This window comes from Myodes glareolus, chromosome 5, assembly GCF_982192425.1.
Source record: "Myodes glareolus chromosome 5, mMyoGla1.1, whole genome shotgun sequence".
In the NCBI taxonomy this organism is placed as follows: Eukaryota; Metazoa; Chordata; class Mammalia; order Rodentia; family Cricetidae; genus Myodes; species Myodes glareolus.
Window position 1 is genome coordinate 50,391,873 of NC_142030.1, and position 21,258 is coordinate 50,413,130.

The 21,258-nt window shown below is 46.4% G+C and overlaps 1 protein-coding gene across 1 annotated transcript; it reads left to right on the forward strand.

Annotated features, from left to right (window-relative positions):
• Positions 1-16,576: 16,576 nt before the first annotated feature.
• On the forward strand, positions 16,577-20,432 carry Fezf2 (FEZ family zinc finger 2). Its single transcript, XM_048421515.3, has 5 exons — positions 16,577-16,892; positions 17,243-18,132; positions 18,429-18,563; positions 18,731-18,863; positions 19,755-20,432. The coding sequence occupies exons 2-5, from the start codon at positions 17,296-17,298 to the stop codon at positions 20,015-20,017; spliced, it is 1,368 nt and encodes a 455-aa protein (XP_048277472.2). The 5' UTR covers positions 16,577-16,892; positions 17,243-17,295; the 3' UTR covers positions 20,018-20,432.
• Positions 20,433-21,258: the final 826 nt, after the last annotated feature.

Sequence of the window (21,258 nt, forward strand, 5' to 3'; positions counted from 1 at the left end):
GACGAAGACGAAGACGAAGAAGAAGAAGAAGAAGAAGAAGAAGAAGAAGAAGAAGAAGAAGAAGAAGCTGAGAAGGAAAAGTGATGGAAGGTACAGACAAGGAATTACAGGAGAGAGTGGTGGAAGTGGAATTGATCAAAACACATTAAGTGCATGCATGTTTAAGTTATGAGATAATAACAAAAAGCAATGATTAAAATTTTGTTTTAATTGCAAATCTCAAAAATACTAAATTTATCTTATTTTTAATTATTTGTTTTATGTATTTATTTATTTTGCATCCCAACCACAATTTCCCTTCCCTCCTCTCCTCCCATTGCCTCTCTGGATCCCCTCTACCCCCACCCCTTCACCCCATTCCAACTTACTCCTTCTCTGTCTGTTCAGAAAGGAGCTAGCCTCCCATGAATATTAACAAAGCATTGCATGGCGTATTAAGTTGTGGTAAGACTGAGCACCTCCCCAGGTATTAAGGTTGGCCAAGGCAACCAAGAATGAGGGATAGGTTTCTAAGAGCCAAAGTGTTAAGAACAGCCCCTGCCCCCATTGTTAGGAGTCTCATAAGTGGACAAACTTACACAACTATCAAATATGTGCAGAGAGCCTAAGTTGGGTCCATGCAGGCTCCCTGGTTGTTGGTTCAGACTCTGTGAGTTCCTATGAGCCAGATCAAGCCTTTGGGTTTTCTGGTGATGTCCTTGACCCCTCTGGCTCCTACAATCCTTCCTTCTTTACTCTCTTCAGCAGGATTTCCAGAACTTGGCCTAATGTTTGGCTATGGACCTCTGTATCTGTTTCCATCAGTTGCTGGATGAAGCCTCTCTGATGACAATCAGGATAGTCACCAATCTGATCACAGGAAATGGCCAGTTCAGGGTACCTATCCACAACGGCTGGGAGTCTTAGCTGGGGTCGTCCTTGCAGATTCACTTTAACTTCTAATAAGGAACTTCACAAAACTTGAAAATTTGCAAGTTGTTGGTAACTAAAATGAAATAAACCTTTTATAAATTTTAAAGTTCATTGGACTATCAAAATTTGTAAAAGGAGTGGCGGGCTGTGTCCCGCCACCCGGCTCCCAGCTAGCTTTCCCCCAAATAATTACGTGGAAACTGTATTCATTTAAACACTGCCTGACCCGTTAGTTCTAGCCTCTTATTGGCTAATTCTCGCTTCTTAATTAACCCATTTCTAATAATCTGTGTAGCACTACAAGGTGGTGGCTTACCGGGAAAGATTCAGCATGTCTGACCTGGCAGCTGGCTCCATGGTGTCTGCTTGACTCTGCTGCTTTCTCCCAGCATCCTGTTCTGTCTACTACACCCACCTAAGTTCTGACCTATCAGGCCAAGCAGTTTCTTTATTAATTAACCTATGAAAGTAACATATAGACATAAGACCCTACTACATCAAAGATTAAATGTGTGAATGTGCATAAGGAACTTTTAAAAAAGGCCTCCCTATGAGAAACTCGGTGAATGCTATTACTTTACTGTCAATTCCTCAAGCTCTTATGAGCTGTCTTAGTTTCTTTTCTATTGTTGTGAAAAGACACCATGACCAAAGCAATTTAGAGAAGAAAGTATTTAATGGGGGCTTATAGATTCAGAGGGTTAGATCCATAACCACCATGGCCCTGCATCAGTAACTGAGACCTTACAACTTAATCCACAAGCAGGAGTTAGAGAGGGCAACACTATGACCAAGTAATTTACAAAAAGAAATGTTTGTTTTCAGTTTACAGTCTCAGAGGGATAGGAGTCCATTACCACTGGCTTGCATCTAATCCACAAGTTCAAGACACCCACCCAGAGAAAGCTAACTGGGAATGAAATGGCATAGACTTTTGAAATCTCAAAGCCCACCCCTTCCAACAAGGCCACACCTCCTAAACCCTCCCAAACAATTCCAACAACTGGGGACCAAGTATTCATATATATGAGTCTCTGGAGCTCATTCTTATTCAAGCACCACCAGAGCCCACCAAGTGCTTCAGACACCAAGATCACAGACACAGTCAGTCACTCCCCTTAAGAACTGGATACCAGGCTGGGTGGTGGTGGTGCATGCCTTTAATCCCAGCACTCAGGAGTCAGAGGCAGGCAGATCTCTTGGGATTCAAGGCCAGCATGATCTACAGAGTGAGTTCCAGGACAGCCAGAGCTACACAGAGAAACCCTGTCTTGAAAAAACAAAATAGAAAAACAAAGATAAAGCTGGATTCCACCACATTGCTGCTGATTGTTCCTTCCTCCAAAAGACTCGCCATGCTCAGCTGTGGTCTGGGAAGCAAGGTGCTAAGGAGAGTGTCCTTACTCCCTCTTCTTCTACCATTTACTTTTATGTCTCAAGGAAAGAAAAATCTGTCCCTGGTCTATATTCTCCTTTACGTGTGTTTGTGTGTAGCTCTCGAGATAACAGCTAAAGGACTGAGTTAATGGAAGAGATGTATTTTCTTGTTCTTCTTCATCATTGCTGCCTTAACTTGAGCTTCAGCAGAGATGGGTCCTAAAATGTGGATTCTAGTTCAAGCAGTAGCCTTTGGGAGTAAACCAGAAACATTGGTATGGGATGGGGAATCCCACACCAGTACTCAGCTCAGCACTTCGGGCTTGTGAGGCAGAGAAACAGCCATAATAACCCCAATGCCTAAATGCAAGAGCAGCCTTGCAAAGCCAGACATTATGGGCAGGGAGCTGGTGTCATCTTCTGCAGTCACTCCCCTGCAGCTCAGGTCAGAGACTGGGTTCGGTGTCAGCCTGAGGACAGCAAGATAAATAGCAACATTTCGGCTACAAAGAGCATTGTTTCACCAAGCTAAACCTGGAAGCATCTTTGGAGTTGTAAAATAATAAATTACAGCTTTCTATACAGTGGAATTTTATAATGGAACCAGGGAGGGGGGAAAAAAGCAAGTTTTAGGCCACCAAAAAAAATAGAGCTAAAAAAAATTTGGTTGTTAAAGCATTTCGATAGCAATAATATCTGAACGAGAAAAAATGTGTACTTAAAGGGCAAATACTAGCATCAAAAACAGGAATGAAAGTCAACTATTATCCTTCAACCTCTGCATGAGGCCTTTTACCAGGGAGACAATGCTGTCCTGTAGTGTTTAGCTAAAACTTAGGGAGACTCTTGAGCTAGAGTGGAAGAAGGAAAGTAGAGGATCAGACAAGAATTCCTAGTGTTTTTGACTTTGGTAGTAATAGAAATCACAGACATGTTTAGATCATTACAGTGGTAGCATGACCTTTGGTGTGATAGCCCAACACTCATTAGTATTTCTTAGTTGCCATCCTTATCACACCCATCACTAGATCCCATTTAGTATCTAAAGAAAGAATCACACCAAAGAGATATCTGTATGCCATGCTAAGCATTATTCACAGTAACAACAAAATGGAACCAATCACAGTACCCATCAGTGGATGAATAGATAAGGAACATGTAGTGTGTGTGTATGTGTGTGTAAATGGAGCACCATTCAAACTGAAAAGAAATTTTGCCATTTTCTACCACTGATAGATTCTAAGTGCATGATTCTAAGTAAAAATAAGCTAGGGCGAAATCTACTCTAAAACCACATTACATGTTAAATATAAAGAGCCAAACTCTTTGAAGCAGAAAGTAAGTGGCTGGTGACAGGGGTGGGAAATGGGGAGGTATTGCTCAAATAACCCAAATTTTTTAGGTAGAAGGAATAAATACATTCTAAAAGTCTGATTTTTTTTTTTTACCGAAAAGAAGCTCATGTGCCACACATGGTCCACTATGCCACACATTTATTTTTCTGATTTAACAGCCATAACAATGTGACTGGTTTCACACACTTACTTCTCTAAGATTTTAACAACTATATCAACATGATAGATGATTTTTGGAATTCTGATACTTTATTCTTTTTCAATTATTATGCTGAGATGAATTCTATAGTCTTACTAGATGACCAAAGGGATTCATGATGAAGTAGCAGATGACTATGCACCTATACACGCACACACACACACACACACACACACACGCACACGCACGCAAGCACACATACACATGAGCATGGAAACACCTATCAAAGACCTTTCTCTTCTTCATCACTGTCTCTGCTGTATCCAGTGGCTCTTTTCTTAATCCCTTACCCTATAACATGAAAATGTTATCCTTTCCTTTTTGTACCAACTACATCAACTCTATACTCTGCCTTTCTGTAAGGAAATACCAAGCCATCAAACTGGCCAAATTATTTCACCAGATCATAGTTTTACAGTTTATTTTGGAGAATAATTTTAGGTTGTATTTTTGTGTTTCTAGTTAGAATAGATAGTTAACAGTCAGGGAATGGGTCTCTGCTCACCAGCTTTAAGCTTCTGCTATACTTTCCCACTAAGCAAGTGACCAAAGAAAATTATCAATACCCACTAAATCAGGTTCAGGCTATCTGAAGACATAGCTGACTGGCCTACCTTCCTTATATGTCCACATTGCCTACAACATAATAATAACAATTGCTGATAATTACTAAGTTTCTATAGTGGGAAGTTGTTAACACTTTCTGGAAAAGAACATTCCAAAAGTTTGTCTGGTAGAGAAAGTTAACTTTTTTCTACATAGTTATTGAAATTAAGGGTTGTTATTTATGATTACATCTGAAAAGTCAACACAAAACACTGATCTCATTAGCCTGTGGTTGACTAGTGATAAGTGACTTATTCCTTTACGCTGTCTAGGTAAAACTTCACCAACACAAAGCAGAAGAGAACAGCAGCCATGCCAAAGTATGCTAAATGAGAAGATGCTTGGATCTAACTGACCAATAGAGATAGAGTCTCACTACTGCGGCTCCTCTTTGATTCTCCTAGCCAGTTCTTATTTATAGGATGTAAGGTTCCTCCTCTATACTACTTTATACCACATCAACTGCCCCCTCCAAGTAATCTGTGGAGGTGGAAGTGGCAGGGAGAGAGGGAGGAGGCTCTAAAGGCAAATACTTTCTCAATAGCCCAGTAAATGTTTTATTTTGTTTTTTAACTTCTCTTAACGACTGTGGAGGAAAGGGGAACACTAGTGTAAATTCTAAATTTGAGAAAAGGAAAAGTCAGTCCACCTGTTCACTAGTCAATAGCTGAGAATCACAACTTGTGCTAGGCATTTTCTGAAAGGCACTGGGGAAAAGATCTATTTCGGGGAGCAGGGGTTGTTTGGTACTTATGCACATGTGTATAGACCCATGCAAACATTCAGAGACAGGAAGAAAATGAGTGTCTTCTCTCACTTACCATGTGGGATTTTTTGCTATTTTTAAAGAAAGATTTATTCTATTTTATAAAATAAATGTTTTTGCCTGCATGGAATTCTACACCACTTCTGTGCCTGGTGCCTGTGGAGGCCAGAAGAGGTTGTCAGATCTCCTTGAACCGGAGTTACAGACAATTATGAGTTGCCATAATGTAAGTATTGGGAATTGAATCGAGGTCCCCTAAAGGAGCAGTCACTGTTCTCAACCACTGACCTATCCCTCCAGTTCCAAGATCTGTAGTTTTAAACCAATGTGAGTCCTACCCAGTTCTTCAACACTAAACACACATAGGGGAGTAGAGAACCAAAAGAAGCAATGCAGAATACAATGCTATAGAGATTGCAAGAGTGCATGCCAAAGAATAAAGAAAAGAGAGGTACTGGAGGGTTGCTCAATTTAAAGTCCTTACCTTGCATGCATAAGGACCTGAGTTTGGTCTCCAAAACTCACATAAAAATCTAGGCATGGCGCTGCATACCTGTAATCTCGGTGCTGAGGGAACAGAGACAGATGAATCCCTGGGGCTCACTGACCAGACAGCCTGGCCTACTTGGTGAGCTCCATGTTCAATGTGAGATCCTGTATTAGAACAATAAGGTGGATGGCTCTTGAGGAACAGCAGCTGGGGGTGTCTTCCGGTCTTTACATGCATATGTGAACACACAAGTACATGAACAAATACACAAAAAGAACATAATTATTTTGATCATTTGATCCTTTAGCAAACTAAGTACTTACTACACAGGAGTCGTATATAACCTCAGGTACCAAGGTGAAACAAGAAAGCCCTTACCCTCCAAGGGTTTGTAGACCAAATTCTCTCAATGCTGTTGAGAGAATACTCAAGAAATAAAGGCAGCTTCCTAAGAAATGGGTCTTTAGAATCATCTGAACCACAAGAAATCTGTCAGTAAAGTACAGACTATGGGAAACACTACGAAACCAAACAACAACAACAAAGCCCACCACTTTCTTTAAAGCCAGCCCAGCGTACACACACACACACACACACACACACACACACTATACAAACATGAATCATATATACACACACAAAGATTTGTTTTCACAAAAGAAGGAACACCCCAAACTAGATAGATGATATATAGATAGATAGATAGATAGATAGATAGATAGATAGATAGATAGATAGAGATAGACTTGAAAGCCAGGACTATTCATTATAATTTATTATGATCTCTCCAAGGTCATGATTTAAACAAAGGGTTTTTTAATATTCTATGTACAAGAAAACTGGAAAAAACAAACACTGTTGATGCTAAAGAGCTATTGCTTGTACTTAAGCAAGAATTCTTAAATTATATCCGCATGGCAGAGTAGTATGTTTGGAACATGCATTAGAAAAAGAAGGAGCCAGAAGTGAGTGTGGGTGAATTGGAATAGCTATCAATGGGTCTTACTGGGGCCCGATGAGATCCAGTTTCTTTATTTGACTCCTACTATTTGGCGAATTTGATATGATTTGGTGATTTTTTTTTAAGCATCAGGAGAGATTGAGCAGAATTCTGAAAGGTCCCTAAAGCATACAGTTCTCTGGCTAAAGAGGAGTTCAAATTCAGGAAGAAATGAACTGCTGTAGGAAATCCTCCTGTTTGTACTTTCTCTTCTGTCTGTGCAGTGTGAGCAAGACCAGCTTCTCATTCCCGCTGCTCCGGAATCTCCTTCGAGCCATGGTGCGAGACTTGAATCAGTCCAGCTAATCTTATCACTGTTTCTCTCCAGGCCAGCCAGAATGCATTTGATAAATATCCAATGATGCTCGAAAATAGCTGGAAGCCCTTTGGAAGAAGCACAGCCCACTTTGACTTTACCACCCTGAGGTTCCTGTTCACCAGGCTAGACTTCAGACACAGATCAACACAGCGATGTAAGACCCGCAACCTAAGGTCTGGATGGAGGTGAGAGCTCAGCAGCCCATGGCTAGCAAATAGGACGTGATAGATCACCAGAGCTGCTTGAAGTGTGTACCAATCTGGAACCTTTTGGATATCAAGAAAAAGAACTGTGGCCCTCTTTTTCTGAGCTTTGCTTTCTCTGGGACACCCTTTCCCATATGTCTTTCTCTTTTCTGTCACCCTGGCCTGCACCATCATTCCAAGTTCTCCAGGATTTGGCAACCGAGTCTGCCCTGGGAAGAACATACAGGAAGAAATAGCGATGAGATGCCGTTTAATTTCTATCAGATTGGTAAAATGTTTTAAATGATCATGCCGAGTGTTAGTAAAGGTTCTGAGAAAGGACTGTCACGTCCCGCTGGTTGGAATGGGGACAAATATGTACCCCCTCAATGAAGGGCATTTTTTTCAGTTTGCATCTAAAGCTTTTAAAATATAGATATCACTCGCCATAGTAATTCTACTTCTGGGAATTTGTCCTACAGGAATTAGCTATGCATAGAATTCATGTGTGAGAATGTTCCTGATGGAACTATTGCAGAAGAAAATTATAAATAGCCTAAATATCCAAAAGCAAAGTACTATTTAACTCATGTTGAAGACATATAGTAAACTTCTAAAGACATTAAAAATGTATCTTATTAGCATATTTGAGACATAGAAAATGTTCATGCTGTGTCAAATGAAAAAGATTATAGAGATGCACATATCATCCGACGCCAATCTTTTAAAGGCATAGAAAGAACAGACATCAAAGAATTGCCAGCAATTTGGGGAAAATAAAATTATGTGCAGTGTTAGTTTTCTTCTCTTTACTTTTCCAAAAATGTCATCAGTAGACTTTCAATCCGAGAAGAAGACTATTCACCTTTATCACAAAAACAAGAGCAGAATAAAGAAGTTTGCCTTGCTGTCCATTGGCTAGTGGCCAGTGGCCAATGGCTTGTGTGGAAATTCTCATTTAGTCCTCCCCACCCCGCACTGAAGCAGGCGATCATCTCCTGCCTGGGGTAAGCTTGTTGGTTTTCCCGAAGTTTAGATAGTTGCCTGGTGATACACAATCAACTAAGGGCTGAACCAGCTTCTAACTTCATATGACTTTAGAGCCATTGTCTAAAAGACACATCTACCCATGAGCCCCAGAATAGAATTTCAGCTTGCATAATTTGATCCAAGGAGACATGAATCAACTCAAAACATGATTTCTTCTCAAGAAGAAGAACCAGGCAGAAGAAAGGAGAATCTACTTATCCACAGGGAAGGTGCCTAGGGAAAACACTTTTGATTATATCAGACTGTAACCTGCTGGAGGAGCTTCTCTGATGTGCTTTCTTCACAGCTAGGGAATTCTGTCTTTTCCTGGCCAGCTTCACCCTTTAGCCACACCCAGTATTCATTTCTCAAGATGTAGCATTGCCCATTGCTACAGAAGCACTCAAGTCTGCTAACTGATTGGATGACAGAGGTCCCCCGCATGAAGGGAAAGGATCGTGTTCTCTGGGTAAGCATGGTTCCTGTGACATTCATATGTTTCATAATGGAAAGTTTCCAGACAAGTGTGCTTGGCTAGCTAATAAATAAATTCTATTGGCCTTTTAATTTTTCTGGACAAGAGAGTTATCTTTTCAGGTTTCTTGAATAGGGCACCTGTTTACTTCCTCCTTGTGCCCATGTAGGTTCCATAGGTGCTGGGTTCTGACATCCATTTTGAAATGATGACGTCAGGTTTGCAGCTCATGCACCTGACAGAATCCACCGTGAAGCTGCTACAGGAGTGAGTACTTTGTTTGGTTTCTGTATTCCAAAGCTTTTTCCTTTTTTTCTAAAATAAACTTCCCCACCCTCTCTGAGAGCGAAACTGCTCATTCTGCTAACTGGGTCACTTGCCAGAGAGCCAAGATTCTGTCTGATTTTTTTTTTCCCTCTGGCCTTGCTCAGGGCCAAACCCCAGCTAGTTGGGCTCTAAAGACTTGCCAAGGCTCTCTATTAATGGTAGTTAGTTTCTACAAATTCCCCATCCAGTTCTCTTACAGTCAACCTAGTTCTTCCTCCTCCTCGGGCACACTGCCAGAGCGTCTACGGAAAGTTTGAGGGAGTCCCCAGCCTAAGCAGGCACCTGGGCAAGAGAAAGGCCAAGGTCACAGCTGCCATCTCCTGCTGAAGCTAGGGCTGAGGGAGAAAGACTTTAAATGAACACCACAGATTCAGTATGCTTGAGAACTCGGCAAGTACTCCGGAACAATGGGTCGTACGCTAACTCCAAAGACAACCATGGTGGAATGGAATACGGCTGACTTGTATACGTTTGTATAAGGCCAATTAACTGATGTGATGTTCTGGTCCAGAGGAAGAAGTTAAAGATTTGTAGAGAGGCAGGAGGGAACCAGTGTTCTTTTGGAAAATTGGGGACTGGGAGCAATCAGACAAATTCATCACGATTATTTATTTCGCAGGCACATGACTATGATAAGCGTGTATAGAAATATAAACAAATATATGGATTTAACAGAAACATCGAAGTATAAAATATAAAGATAGAAGTAGAAAGTTTCTTATACATTATCTGGTAAACATTCATAAACCAGCAAGCACTTTGGTCAAAAAACAGAACCTTTTTCAGCACCAGGGGCTCCTTTTGTAGCCTCAAGTTTTGCTTATTTCAAAAAATTTCAAGTGAAGCATTTGGTTCCAGCTTCTTTTGCATAACATGCATTTGTGAGACTCACTCATACCAGCAGCTAGCCAATCTCAGTGATGTATACTATTTCGCTTTGTGACTATGCCACTGCTTGACTGTGTGTTCCTCTGGTAATGGTTAGTCACACAATTGCCAATTTAGGGCTGCAGCAAATTTTGCTACTGTGAACTTTGTATTGTATGTCTCTTAGTGTCTGCAGATACACACTTCCGTTGGGTTCAGAGGTAGGAATGCAACTGATGAATCATAAGTAACATCAACGCCCAACCCAACAGACATTACTAAGCAGTTCTCCAAAGCACTTATCCTGATTCAGATCCTACCAGCAGTTCCGATTTGCTCATCTTTGAGGTGTTTGTTTCTTTGTTTTTTTTCAAGTTATTCTTGGGTCCAGGCTCTGCAAAGAACCTCTTAACATAATGTGAGCTTGTTTCTGTTACCTTGCCTCCAGGAATCTCAATTTTTGCATCTTTTTGATGAGGTGGGGATTAAAAACATTGACTTCATGAGTCCTAGGAGAATGGACCGGCATGGATGTTTAACTAGTACTGCACCTGATAAAGTACAAGAGTCCTAAGTAATTATCTATTCATTGTTATCCTGAAGTCTCACCCCAAGAGCTGACTCTGTAAGTAGGTAGCACTGGACACTGATGGAAGAAGAAATGGGTTCATTCTGGGAGGAGCTCTGCTCAGCATTTCTGGAGTTCCCAGTTTCTCTCTGCTTGAGTCAGATCACAAATCCCAGCAAAGCAGAAGACAGGTATGTGCACACAGGGAGTTAAAGGCACACACAGTTCAGGTCCTTGTGTAGTATGCTCATCAAGTTCTGTCCACCGCAGCCTTGTGAACCACAGAAGTTTGAGGAACTCTGAAATCCCTTCCTCTTATCCTTTGCTCCCTTAAGTTGCTTAACCTAACCGCTGCTCTTAGCTCTTAACACTAATACTTTTGGGCAGGCTCCACCGAGGAGTTTAACCAGCTGCCAAGTTAAATAACAGGAAGGATCCTAAACCATCTTCGCAGGGTACAAATCCACATCTTCCAACTGCGCTCGGCCTGTCACTCACCAAAACGCCTTTTTATTTCATATGTGTGTTTAATGCATTTGAAACATATCATAGTTGTTGTTCATAAATTATTATTTCCTCCGGATTTCACAAGCCAAATCAGGTCTTAAGAAAACTCAGGTATGAAAGGGAACGTTCCTTTACTGCGCCTGGAAAAATGACATACCCGCTAGCAAAACGCTGTGCCAACTATTGGATTAGATTCCTAATCAAATGGCATTTCTAGAATGTCGATAGAGTATACACACGCATGCATATACACGCTATGCATACATATGCATATATATGTGTGTGATTATATATGCATTCAGGGCAGAGAGGAGAGTGCACCAAACCTGAAAGTAGCAGCGACTGCAGATCTGCACTTAGGGGAGATTCCCTCTGGGTCTGGGAGTGCCTACACTGCCCAGATTTCTGAAGACAACAGAATGTCTTTGGCTGTGATCACCAAGGTGTTGGAAGGATCCTGGAAATCCACATAGGTTTGTATCACCGCCCCACCCCCACTCTCTGTCTCTGGCCGAAAGCCTGGGGAGCCCTGGTTAAGACACAAGGCTCCTGGTCCGAGGTGAAAACTGTCAGTGGGTATATTGAAATTGGCTTTGCACGCCAGCCCCTGAATGCTTGCTATAAGCGCTGCTAAAGAGCTGCTGGGTACAGAGGGCTGGGCGTTAGGGCACTCTAACTCAGCGCGGTAGCACCCACGGGGTGACAGCCTGTAGAGACCGCAGCAGCCTACCTATCTCTGGTGGCCCAGGCCTGGGACTGTGGGACACCTGGAACCCAGGATCTCTCTGGGCACTCATGCTCTGCCTTGCTGGGCCAGGGTATCTATGGCTCTTTGTCTCTCAAGACTGAGAACAACCGCTCACGAAGGCGGAGGCCACTGCGCCTTGAACAAGCCTGCCACCGGCAAGCCTGTTCAAATGTTTCCAATAAGATGCTCCCTGGGGTCAAAGTGAGGATAGCAGAACAATTTCCTCCAAAAGTTAATGTATTTTAAGCAGCGGTTGAAACTGTTCACTACGTAAATCGTATTTTCGATGGAGGGAAGAAAAGAAAGGGAGAGGAGTGGGGAACTAGGGAAAGAAACAGTGAAAGTTTAAGATTTGGGGTTCACTCTCTCAACCACCCCCAAACAAATCAGGGAGGGGAGAGCAGTGAGTCTCTTAGCATTTCCCCAAACTCAGTAGGGCTCCCCAGAGTGTGTTGCCCTAGCTTGAGATAACTTACGAAGACCTATTATGTTTTACAGTCATTGGAGAAAATAATATTAATAATTTGAAAATAAGTGTCCCTTGTTGTCCAGAACCAAGAGACACCAGCCACCTAGACTAGAATTGCAGCACCTTTTTGGAGTCGAAATACTTTCTTTCCAGGCGCCAGAAGCGGTGTGAATGTGTGAGCTTCTACACAAGAAAGGGATTTTCCTCTGAGGTTGTCTGCATTCCGGGAAGGCATCTGCTAAGTAATTTGTCCTAAAGTGTGGGCGATTTCTGGCATTGATTTCTTTTTTCTTAAGCAGATAGTCATTATTAGAGTGGTTGGAGTTAGCGACCATAAAATGGCAGAGGGAAGGGGAAGAGGGGACAGGAGAAACCCTTGTATGGCCAGTCATATTTAATATGCTTCCTACCAGAGAAGCTCCAGGAAAATCAATAGTCAGCTGCCAGCTGTGCTTAAGCCTGGGATTTCAATTAAAACACTGCGTTTGGTCTTTGGAGTTGGGCACACATCCCTAGCCAGTGCTGTGCACATAGCAACATTTGGTCCGGGCATGGCCTGGGGTTACAGAATTGGTGGCTAGGGCAAATCTCATAGAGCCTGAGAGGTGCTAGACCCGGTTATGAAAAATAGGACGTATTGGGTTCTGGGAATGCTCCAGGCTTCACTGTGGGGTTTCCTTAGTAATGCCCAAGCCAAGACCAGATGAAAAAGAAGCAAAAGTCTTGTTTTTGCAGCAGCCAGGAGCTGAGACCTTCCACTGGGCAAAACCATGTTGATCCAAGTACTGAATGCTATGGATTGGTCCACTGGCCACAGGCCTGCTAGGTCCTCATGATTGCGCTCCCTCCCCCACCCCCACAACCATGAATCCAGTCCCTGGAGCCAAGAAAGTGAAGCTGACAGGTAGGCCTTTCAGAGATCCAGACTACAGACCCGCTTCTGGTCAGGTCTCTGCAGCCTGTCTCTTGCTCTCTTGCTACAAACAGTGGAGCTTGTGGCCTGTCTGGATTTGAGAAGCATGTAAACCTAGAAAGTCACCCGGTCCTGAGAAACTGCCATTTCAAAGGAAAGGGGTTGTTGTTGTTGTTGTTGTTGTTGTTGTTGTTGTTTATTTGTTTTGTTTTTGAAAGTAGGAAGTTTCCCTAAACAGGTTTTCTGGCATGGGACAACATGCTTGACCAACATGCTTAGAGCCAGCGACCTCCGGCAGAACTCACCGGCAGTTATTTGGGATCCTCCCCTGCACTGAAAACCTGCAGGTTAAAAAGGGTCATCCCTAAGCTAACAAAACCCTTCCCACCAACTCTCTAAAATCCTGCCTGTTTAATTTCTATATTCGTCTAAAAGGAAATCACAGTCCTTTAAAAACTGGTGTGTCCTGGGAGCATGCCTTTGGAGGGGTTGGGGAGGCGAGGACTGGGAATCTCTGTACCTCTTCATCGTGCACGACATTTTCCCAGTTGTCTATTATTCTGCCTGAAATCATCTCGTGTACAGAAAATATTTGTTTGCACTATTAGTTGGTACTGGAGTTAATTACTCAATGTGTTAACGTGAAGTAATATGTATAAAAGTAGGAACAGTGTTTATTGTGTGGGTGAGCTGTTGAGCAGTGCTTGAATAAACTGCAATTAGGGTTAGATACAGATTAATTAACATGTGAGTGGCAAGGTGTAAAATAGTTTCCAACCCTCCACTTCAATATAATCTCCAGGCAAGGGAAGAAGTTTGTGGTAGCTAATTAAATACTTTCATGAAAGCCAGGGTATTCACCCAACATTTGGAAAGAGAGGCACATTAAGGGCAACTCGCTTTTACCCAAATGTTTTCCTTCTGTGGAGGTAGCACTGCTTTGTGATGGCGGGGAGAGAGAGAGATGGCTTGTGCGGCCACAAAAAGCAGGAAAGATGGCAGGGCAGGTTCTCGGGAAGCCCTTGGAAGCCTTTCAGCCTAATGGAGTGTTCACACCAGCCCATCTTTCAGCTGCTGCAGAGACCAACGCTTGCCCAGTTTGGGGAGAGGGTCGGGGTGCAAAGCTGGTGGCCAGTTGGATTTCCCAGGAAAGTCGGGGTAGAAATTCAGGTTTGAGAGGCTGCAGGTGCAGCACCAAGCGAGCTTCAGGGCTGGGGTGAGTGGTTCTCTTCAGATCTGGCGGGGAGAGGAGGGTCATCTTTAACCTTGCCCTTTACATAAAGACGGGTGACCTTGAGTGTGGAGTGAAGTCTATGGGAAATGTCTTAAATTAAACGGGTTCTATAAAAATATTCTCCAGTTGGGCAAGACTCTCTAGCTTGGATATCTGAAAGTTTCAGACTTCTCTCTCTCTTTCTCTCTCTCTCTCTCTCTCTCTCTCTCTCTCTCTCTCTCTCTCTCTCTACGTGTGTGTGTGTGTGTGTGTGTGTGTGTGTGTGTGTGTGTGTGTGTGTGTGTTTGGGGTGGGTGACATTAAGAGAACAGACTCAAGTGCTAAACTTAGGGGCAGTTTCGGTGTTGAATGGGTTGAAATTATTAGTCGACCATAGCCCACTCCCGTTGCTATCTACATCTCTTAGAGACCTGTATTTGTCGCTCCTCCCCCCCCCACTTGTTTCCTTACTACACTTTTTCCCCCTTTTTTCCTTTCTCTATCTGTCACATCCGCACCTAGCCCGAAATGGCCAGCAGAGCAGCGGCAACTGGATAGGTGGGTGGGTAGAAAGAAAGAGAAGTTCGCAAGGGAAAGGTCTGTTGTTTGTCTACAGTCTAAACGAGAGCCTCACTCGTCTGCCTCCTCGGGCAGTTTTCCTGGGGCGGGTGGCAGTGCTGAGGGGCCTGGGGTCATCTGGGTCCTCTCGGGCCAAATCTGACCCAACAGAGGAGAGGGTTTGCCTTCGCGGGCACTTCCTCTGGCTCCGTTCATGGTGTATCTCTGGAGATGGTATTGACTATCAAACCCTCAACCCTGTTTGCTCATATTATACCCACCGTAATCCTCTTAAACTGCCGTGGCGGCTACAAAGCTCTTGGTCTTGCAAAAGCCGGCTGGCAAGATATAATTGTCCCACGAACAAAAACAGCCAAAAGTTTTCAAAAACCCCATGCACTCACCCCCCCTCCTTCGCTAAACCTAATTCTCTCCTTCTCTAGCTAACCTCTCCCCCCTCCATAAGAACCCTCAGCCTGGACCACTTTTGTTGTCGCCAAGAGCACTCGGCCTGTTGAAAGTGCTGAAGCGTCTCTGAGCAGTTTGTTGTGATACGCAGGTGGAATGGTCTGCAAACATGAATTCAGCCCCTCCAAACCCAGCGCGGAGCGCTCCGCTTTTGTGCGCCAGGCACAAAAACGCTGAATTCCTACGAACTTACTTGGGGCCTGTCTAGAAAAGGGCCTTTTCTTCCCTCTGCTTGTACCTCTGGCCACACTAAGTCTTTGCCCGCCCCGCTTCAGGCCCCCTCCCTCTCCCCTCTGATAATCCTTCTCTTTATTTTAGAAAAACACAAAACCCGGTTCCACGCGGTGCTTTAGTGGCTAAAAGTGAAAGAGCTGCCTTGGCAGAATTCAGCTCTATGAATCACTTCGGAAAATTGGTTCGACTGAATGGCCTTAGGAGGAAAAACGTTTTAATAGGATCCAGGGGAGGTTCTGCTGTTTCAATCTGCTCCTTAAACAGGTGGAGATTGGACCTTCTCAATTATACAAACAGTAAGTACCAACAGCGGGAGAGCTGCCCTCCGAATCCTCCCCGCACGCAGCCCTAAACCAGGCTCAGAGCCCGACTTTGCCTTGCAAACTCGATCACAAATCAGCAATTCGGATCGATTAGCTTCTCAAACAACCCTAGGGGTCTCGAGGCAAGACTCCCCCAGCCCTAGGCAAGCAACGGGCCAGAGGGCTTCAGGCGCACCCACCCTTCCCCAGGTCCCCGGGATCCCGGCGCGCAGCCTTGCCCTTCCGGACTCTTCGAGGTCGTCCTTAGGCTGCAGGGAGCTCCCTCTCGACCTCCGACGCCAGCCAAGGCGAGCTCGTTGCTTTTGCATAAATTAATATTTCCCCATTAACAAGTTCCCCCCTCCAAACGCGACGCCCGCGTCCATGCGCCACATCCTAATGAGGTAATTATCATTTGCGCGTGTTCGGGGCTGGCGCCGGCTCCGTAGGTAAATGGCAGTTTATTAGCACGGTGCCCAGCTCGGCTGCGCAGGGCTAAGGGATACTTCGGTGATTAGACGGACACTCAGGGGCCCTTTGAGGTAGTGCATCCGGGACACCCCGCCTTCCCCGCGTACCCTAAACCTGTAGGCCCCCCAAAGTTGTGAATCACGCAAGGAACTCTGCCTAGGTTTGGGTTTGGGCTCCCCCCACCTCCTTCCACCGGCAAAACCATCACGATTCTTCCCCCTCCCCCCTCCCTCTCTTCCCTCCTTCCCGATTCGCAAACCGCTCGCACTTTCCCGAAGAGAGCGCGGGCGCCAGTTGCCTCCTTTAAAGTTTGAGGGGCGGTGGCGACGGCCGGCAGGCGCGGGGGAACGCAGGGTCCTCAACGGGAGTCGCGCCGCCGCCCATGTCATTCCACTTCAAGTGACTTCATGTGATGTCAGCTGAATGTAAAAGACAGTGATCTCACGCGGAGGGGAAGATGTTTGCCATCAAAATGTGACAGAAGAGACACGCTGCATGGCTCGGAACGCATCTCCTTGGAGGTGGGGGAAAGAGGTAAAAGCGAGGTGGCTCTCCCGGTCCTCTTTAACTTTGCCCTTTCAGTGCCCAGCTCCCAGCACGCGTGGCAGAGGCCTGGGTCCAGGGAAGGGTAGGGGAGTGTTATTTTGAGACTCCTTTCTTCTACCCCCTCTTCTTTCCTTTGTACAGCCTCCCCCTTCTTCCCCCTTTCATAGTCCCAGGGCAAGGACTGGTGGGCTCCTTTGCGCGCCGGGTTAATGGGCGGTAATTTGGTACCCTTGGGTGCACTTTGTTCTGCCTCTGTTCATTTGAATGCAAATGGGTGACCCGGGCCGACTAGGTGCTTATTAAATTGCGGTTTCCCCCCTGCCTTTTCCGGAATGCAGACTTAGAGGAGAGAGGCTGTGCCCTGGCCCAGCCTGGCTCAGCCTCGCGCGCCATGGCCAGCTCAGCTTCCCTGGAGACCATGGTGCCCCCGGCCTGCCCGCGCGCTGGAGCGTCACCAGCCACTTCTAAAACACTAGCCTTCTCCATCGAGCGCATCATGGCTAAGACGTCCGAGCCCCGAGCGCCTTTTGAGCCCCGGTCTGCTGCACTAGAGGCAGACAGCAGCCAGAGCAAGAAACTGCTCAACCTCTGCTCGCCGCTGCCGTGTATGATACCCCTCCAGCCTCTAGGCTACGAGGTGCCGTCCAAGACGCTGCTCAGTTACTCGGAGTTCTGGAAAAGCAGCCTCCGGGCAGGCGGCGGTGGAGGAGGAGGCAGCGGCGGGGGGGCCCCAGTGTGCGGCGCCAGCGGCTTGTGCAAAACCAACTGTGGCGTGTGCTGCAAGGCCGAACTGGGCCTTGCGCCGTCTGCGCTGCCGGCCGGCAGGGTCATCAAGCCGCAGGTCATCAACCAGGCTGTGGGGTTACCGGCTAGTGGCTCGCTCTACTACTTCAACTACCTGGACTCCACTGCTTACCCACCCTCGGAGCTCCTCGGCAGCCACCTTTTCCCATCCGGCCTCCTCAACGCACAGGCCCCCACTTCCCTGGCTGCTCATCCCAAGCTTTTTCTGCTGGAGAACGCCAAACTGGCCAGCCTGACTGCGGACAAGTTCCCCCATCCAGCTCCCTATCCCCATAAGGAACGCTTGCCTGCGCCGCTGGAGCAGGTGCTGAAGGAGAACTCGGCCTTGACCGCTGATCGAGGGGGAGTCAAGAGCCACAGCAAACTGCCGGGGGGCTCGACTGACAGCAAACCCAAAAACTTCACCTGTGAAGTGTGCGGCAAGGTGAGGCCTAAGGTTCTTGGGGGAGGCAGCTAGCAGCCACCTGCTTTCTGGGGCGGCCTAGCACATTCCTTTCTCAAGCTCAGGAGTTCCCCAATAGCTGCGTACTCCATTGGATACCTAGTTGAGCCTCAGTTTCCTATCCTGAAAAATGGGATTGTTGTCGGTCGTCACACAGTTGACAAAAGGACTCGAGCTTCGGATGGGGAGGTTGGTTGGGGGAGGTAAATTGTGGCCTCCAGAGCTAATCCTAGGCCCTTGGTAGACTCAACACAAGTTCCGCTTTCCTCCTTCTGTAGGTGTTTAATGCTCACTATAACCTCACCCGCCACATGCCTGTCCACACCGGAGCTAGACCGTTTGTGTGTAAAGTCTGTGGCAAAGGCTTCCGCCAGGCCAGCACTCTCTGCAGGCACAAAATTATTCACACCCAGGTACGTGGCCCCAAGGTCAGGCCCGGCTCAGCGTGCACCCTCCGCCCTAGTTTGAGCTCTGGATGCTGGGTTCTCCTTACCCTTGGTGGGGGGGGGGGGGGGCTGCTGTGTCCCTTCGTGGTATTGCCAACGTCTCGGCCTTACTGTACGCACGCCCCTCTCCGCAGGAAAAACCACATAAGTGTAACCAATGCGGCAAAGCCTTCAATCGCAGCTCCACGCTCAACACGCACATCCGCATCCACGCGGGCTACAAACCCTTCGTCTGCGAATTTTGCGGCAAAGGCTTTCACCAAAAAGGTAAGATACTTAGTTAGGCACTCCTTCATCTCATCTCGAGGGCTGAGAGGGTCGCAGGGGCGGGGATGGGGAGGGGGGAGCCGAGAGAGAAGTGGGTGGGTAGAGGCAGCACAAAAGCCCCAGGCTGGGGCGCCGCAATTCTTTGGAATCGGGTTGTGCTGAATATAGGTAGCCGCTCTCCGTGCTGGGTTAGGAGACCTCGATGGATTAAGACTTAACTCATGGGGGAAGGGGGCTGAATTTTGAAGCTGGAAATTAAGAAACGAGGCAAAAGGAAACAAGTCGAAAATGCAGAGAGTATTGCTTTTCAGTACGAGGTTCCCTTTGTAAGCCGTACTTCCCTTTCAAAAAAAAAATTTAAGCATCTTCTTCCTCCTGCGAACAACTTAAAAAGGGGTGGGTCAGGTCACCAGTGCTCCCAGAACCGGGAATCTACCCAATTTCCAAGATACTTTTGGGCCTTCAGATAGTAAGTGGGATTTGGGGGTGTGGGGGGATAGTAGGAACTGCGTTACAGAGCCTAGGTTAGTGCGGATTTCTTGGAGCGAGGTATCAGCTGGAAGAACCCGCTGCTACCTCTTTAGGCTGCACAAAAGTTTCCCAGGCTGCAGAGCTCGGCAGGAGGGACGCCTCGTGGGCCTCTGTGCTGAGCAGGGTAGGGGCTCGGGGCGGTTGGGTAAGAGCCCATGATCCTTTCAGGAGCGCCTCGGCCTTGACGCAGACAAAGTTTGACAACTTCTTAGTTCGGAGAGGTCGCGCCCGCCTAGTCAAGCAGCGCCTTCTGAGCCACTGCAGGGAGCAAGGGGTGGGAGCTGTACCCCGGCGGGGACGACTCATTCCATGACAAACCGCTCCTTTTTTTTTTTTTATTTGGTTTTTGCTCTCCTGTAGGGAACTACAAGAACCACAAGCTCACCCACAGCGGCGAGAAGCAGTACAAATGCACCATTTGCAACAAGGCCTTCCACCAGGTCTACAACCTGACCTTCCACATGCACACCCACAACGACAAGAAGCCTTTCACGTGCACCACTTGCGGCAAAGGCTTTTGCAGAAACTTTGACTTAAAGAAACACGTGCGCAAACTCCATGACAGCGTGGGTCCCGCCACTACCCCCTCTGCAAAGGACCTGGCCAGGACAGTTCAGAGCTGAGAGCTACTGCCTTGCCCTTCCTTCCTGCCCTGTACCAACCCAAGCAAATCACACGTATAAACTTATTTCTAAAATTAAAAGGAAAAAAAAAACTATAGCAGAGAGGCTAAAATCTATTTATCGAAACCAGCATATTTGGGGGAAAAGTTAAACGTGTCCTCGATGATCAGCAACAAACGCGTGGTTCCCACCTTTGTACATTCAGGAAACGTATTTAAATCCAGTGCGCTGAAACCTATTTAATTCCAGGCCTTGGCTTCTCCTCAGGCAGCCGGTTTTTAATCCCGGCCTGTCACCGTGAGCGCCTAGAAGAGCGTGACGCCCTCGGCCATCTTCACACAACCTTGTAATCTCTCCTGTACAAGCGAACACGGATTATTACACATATATGACTCAATAAACAGAACGATTAGTGCGCGTTTTCTTTTCCCCACCCCCTCGCCACGAAGTCAGCTCAACAAATCAAAAGAAGGAGGTGGAAGTAGCCATTTAGAGCTTTTCCTTCCCCAAATGTGACTTCCTTGGGACACCGGGGCCAAGCTAAGGCTAAACCCGTACTCCTGGTATGCTGTTATATTAAAGCACCCAGGAGCATGGGCCAAAAGACCTCCATCCGGCTCCATCGAGAGCCCAAGGTTTTATTTGGTGCCCGGGCAGATACTTGGGATTCTTATTTGGGTGAGAAAAAGAAAATTTAAGGGTTAAAGGTGTCTGGATGCCGTGGAATGGTAGTTGGGTATCCCCGAACTCAGCAGCATGCAATGCAGGAAAAAGGCCAGGGCTTGAGGAGCGCAACCACTATCGAGCCTCCTCTCTGGCTGTTGTTAGAGGCTGTCCAGTCTTGGGCGAGCTAGCGGTGTCCCTTGACTGCGCTCTGCCGTCCCCGGCTAGCTACGCGCTACGCACGCGGCCCCCTGCCGCGGGAGGGCGCGCCCAGCTCCCCGAGCTGGCCGCCGTGTCCTTCCCGTCCTGATTACCACGCAGTTAGCCCACTTCCTCAATTGCTATCTCTGCCGCCATGCACACTGATGAAATGATCTCACGCTTGCTTTCTAAGTAATGACCCAAATTAAGAGAGAAAACAGAGACCCTTCAAACAGCATTACATTAATCATCTAATCATTCCCAGGAGGGGGGCCGGCCGCCGCCTCCCCGTTTGATCCGAATCTAGATAATCAAGAGCTCGGATTACTGGCGCGTCGCGCCTGGCCTCCTCCCTCCACCCTCACTCCCCTCCACAC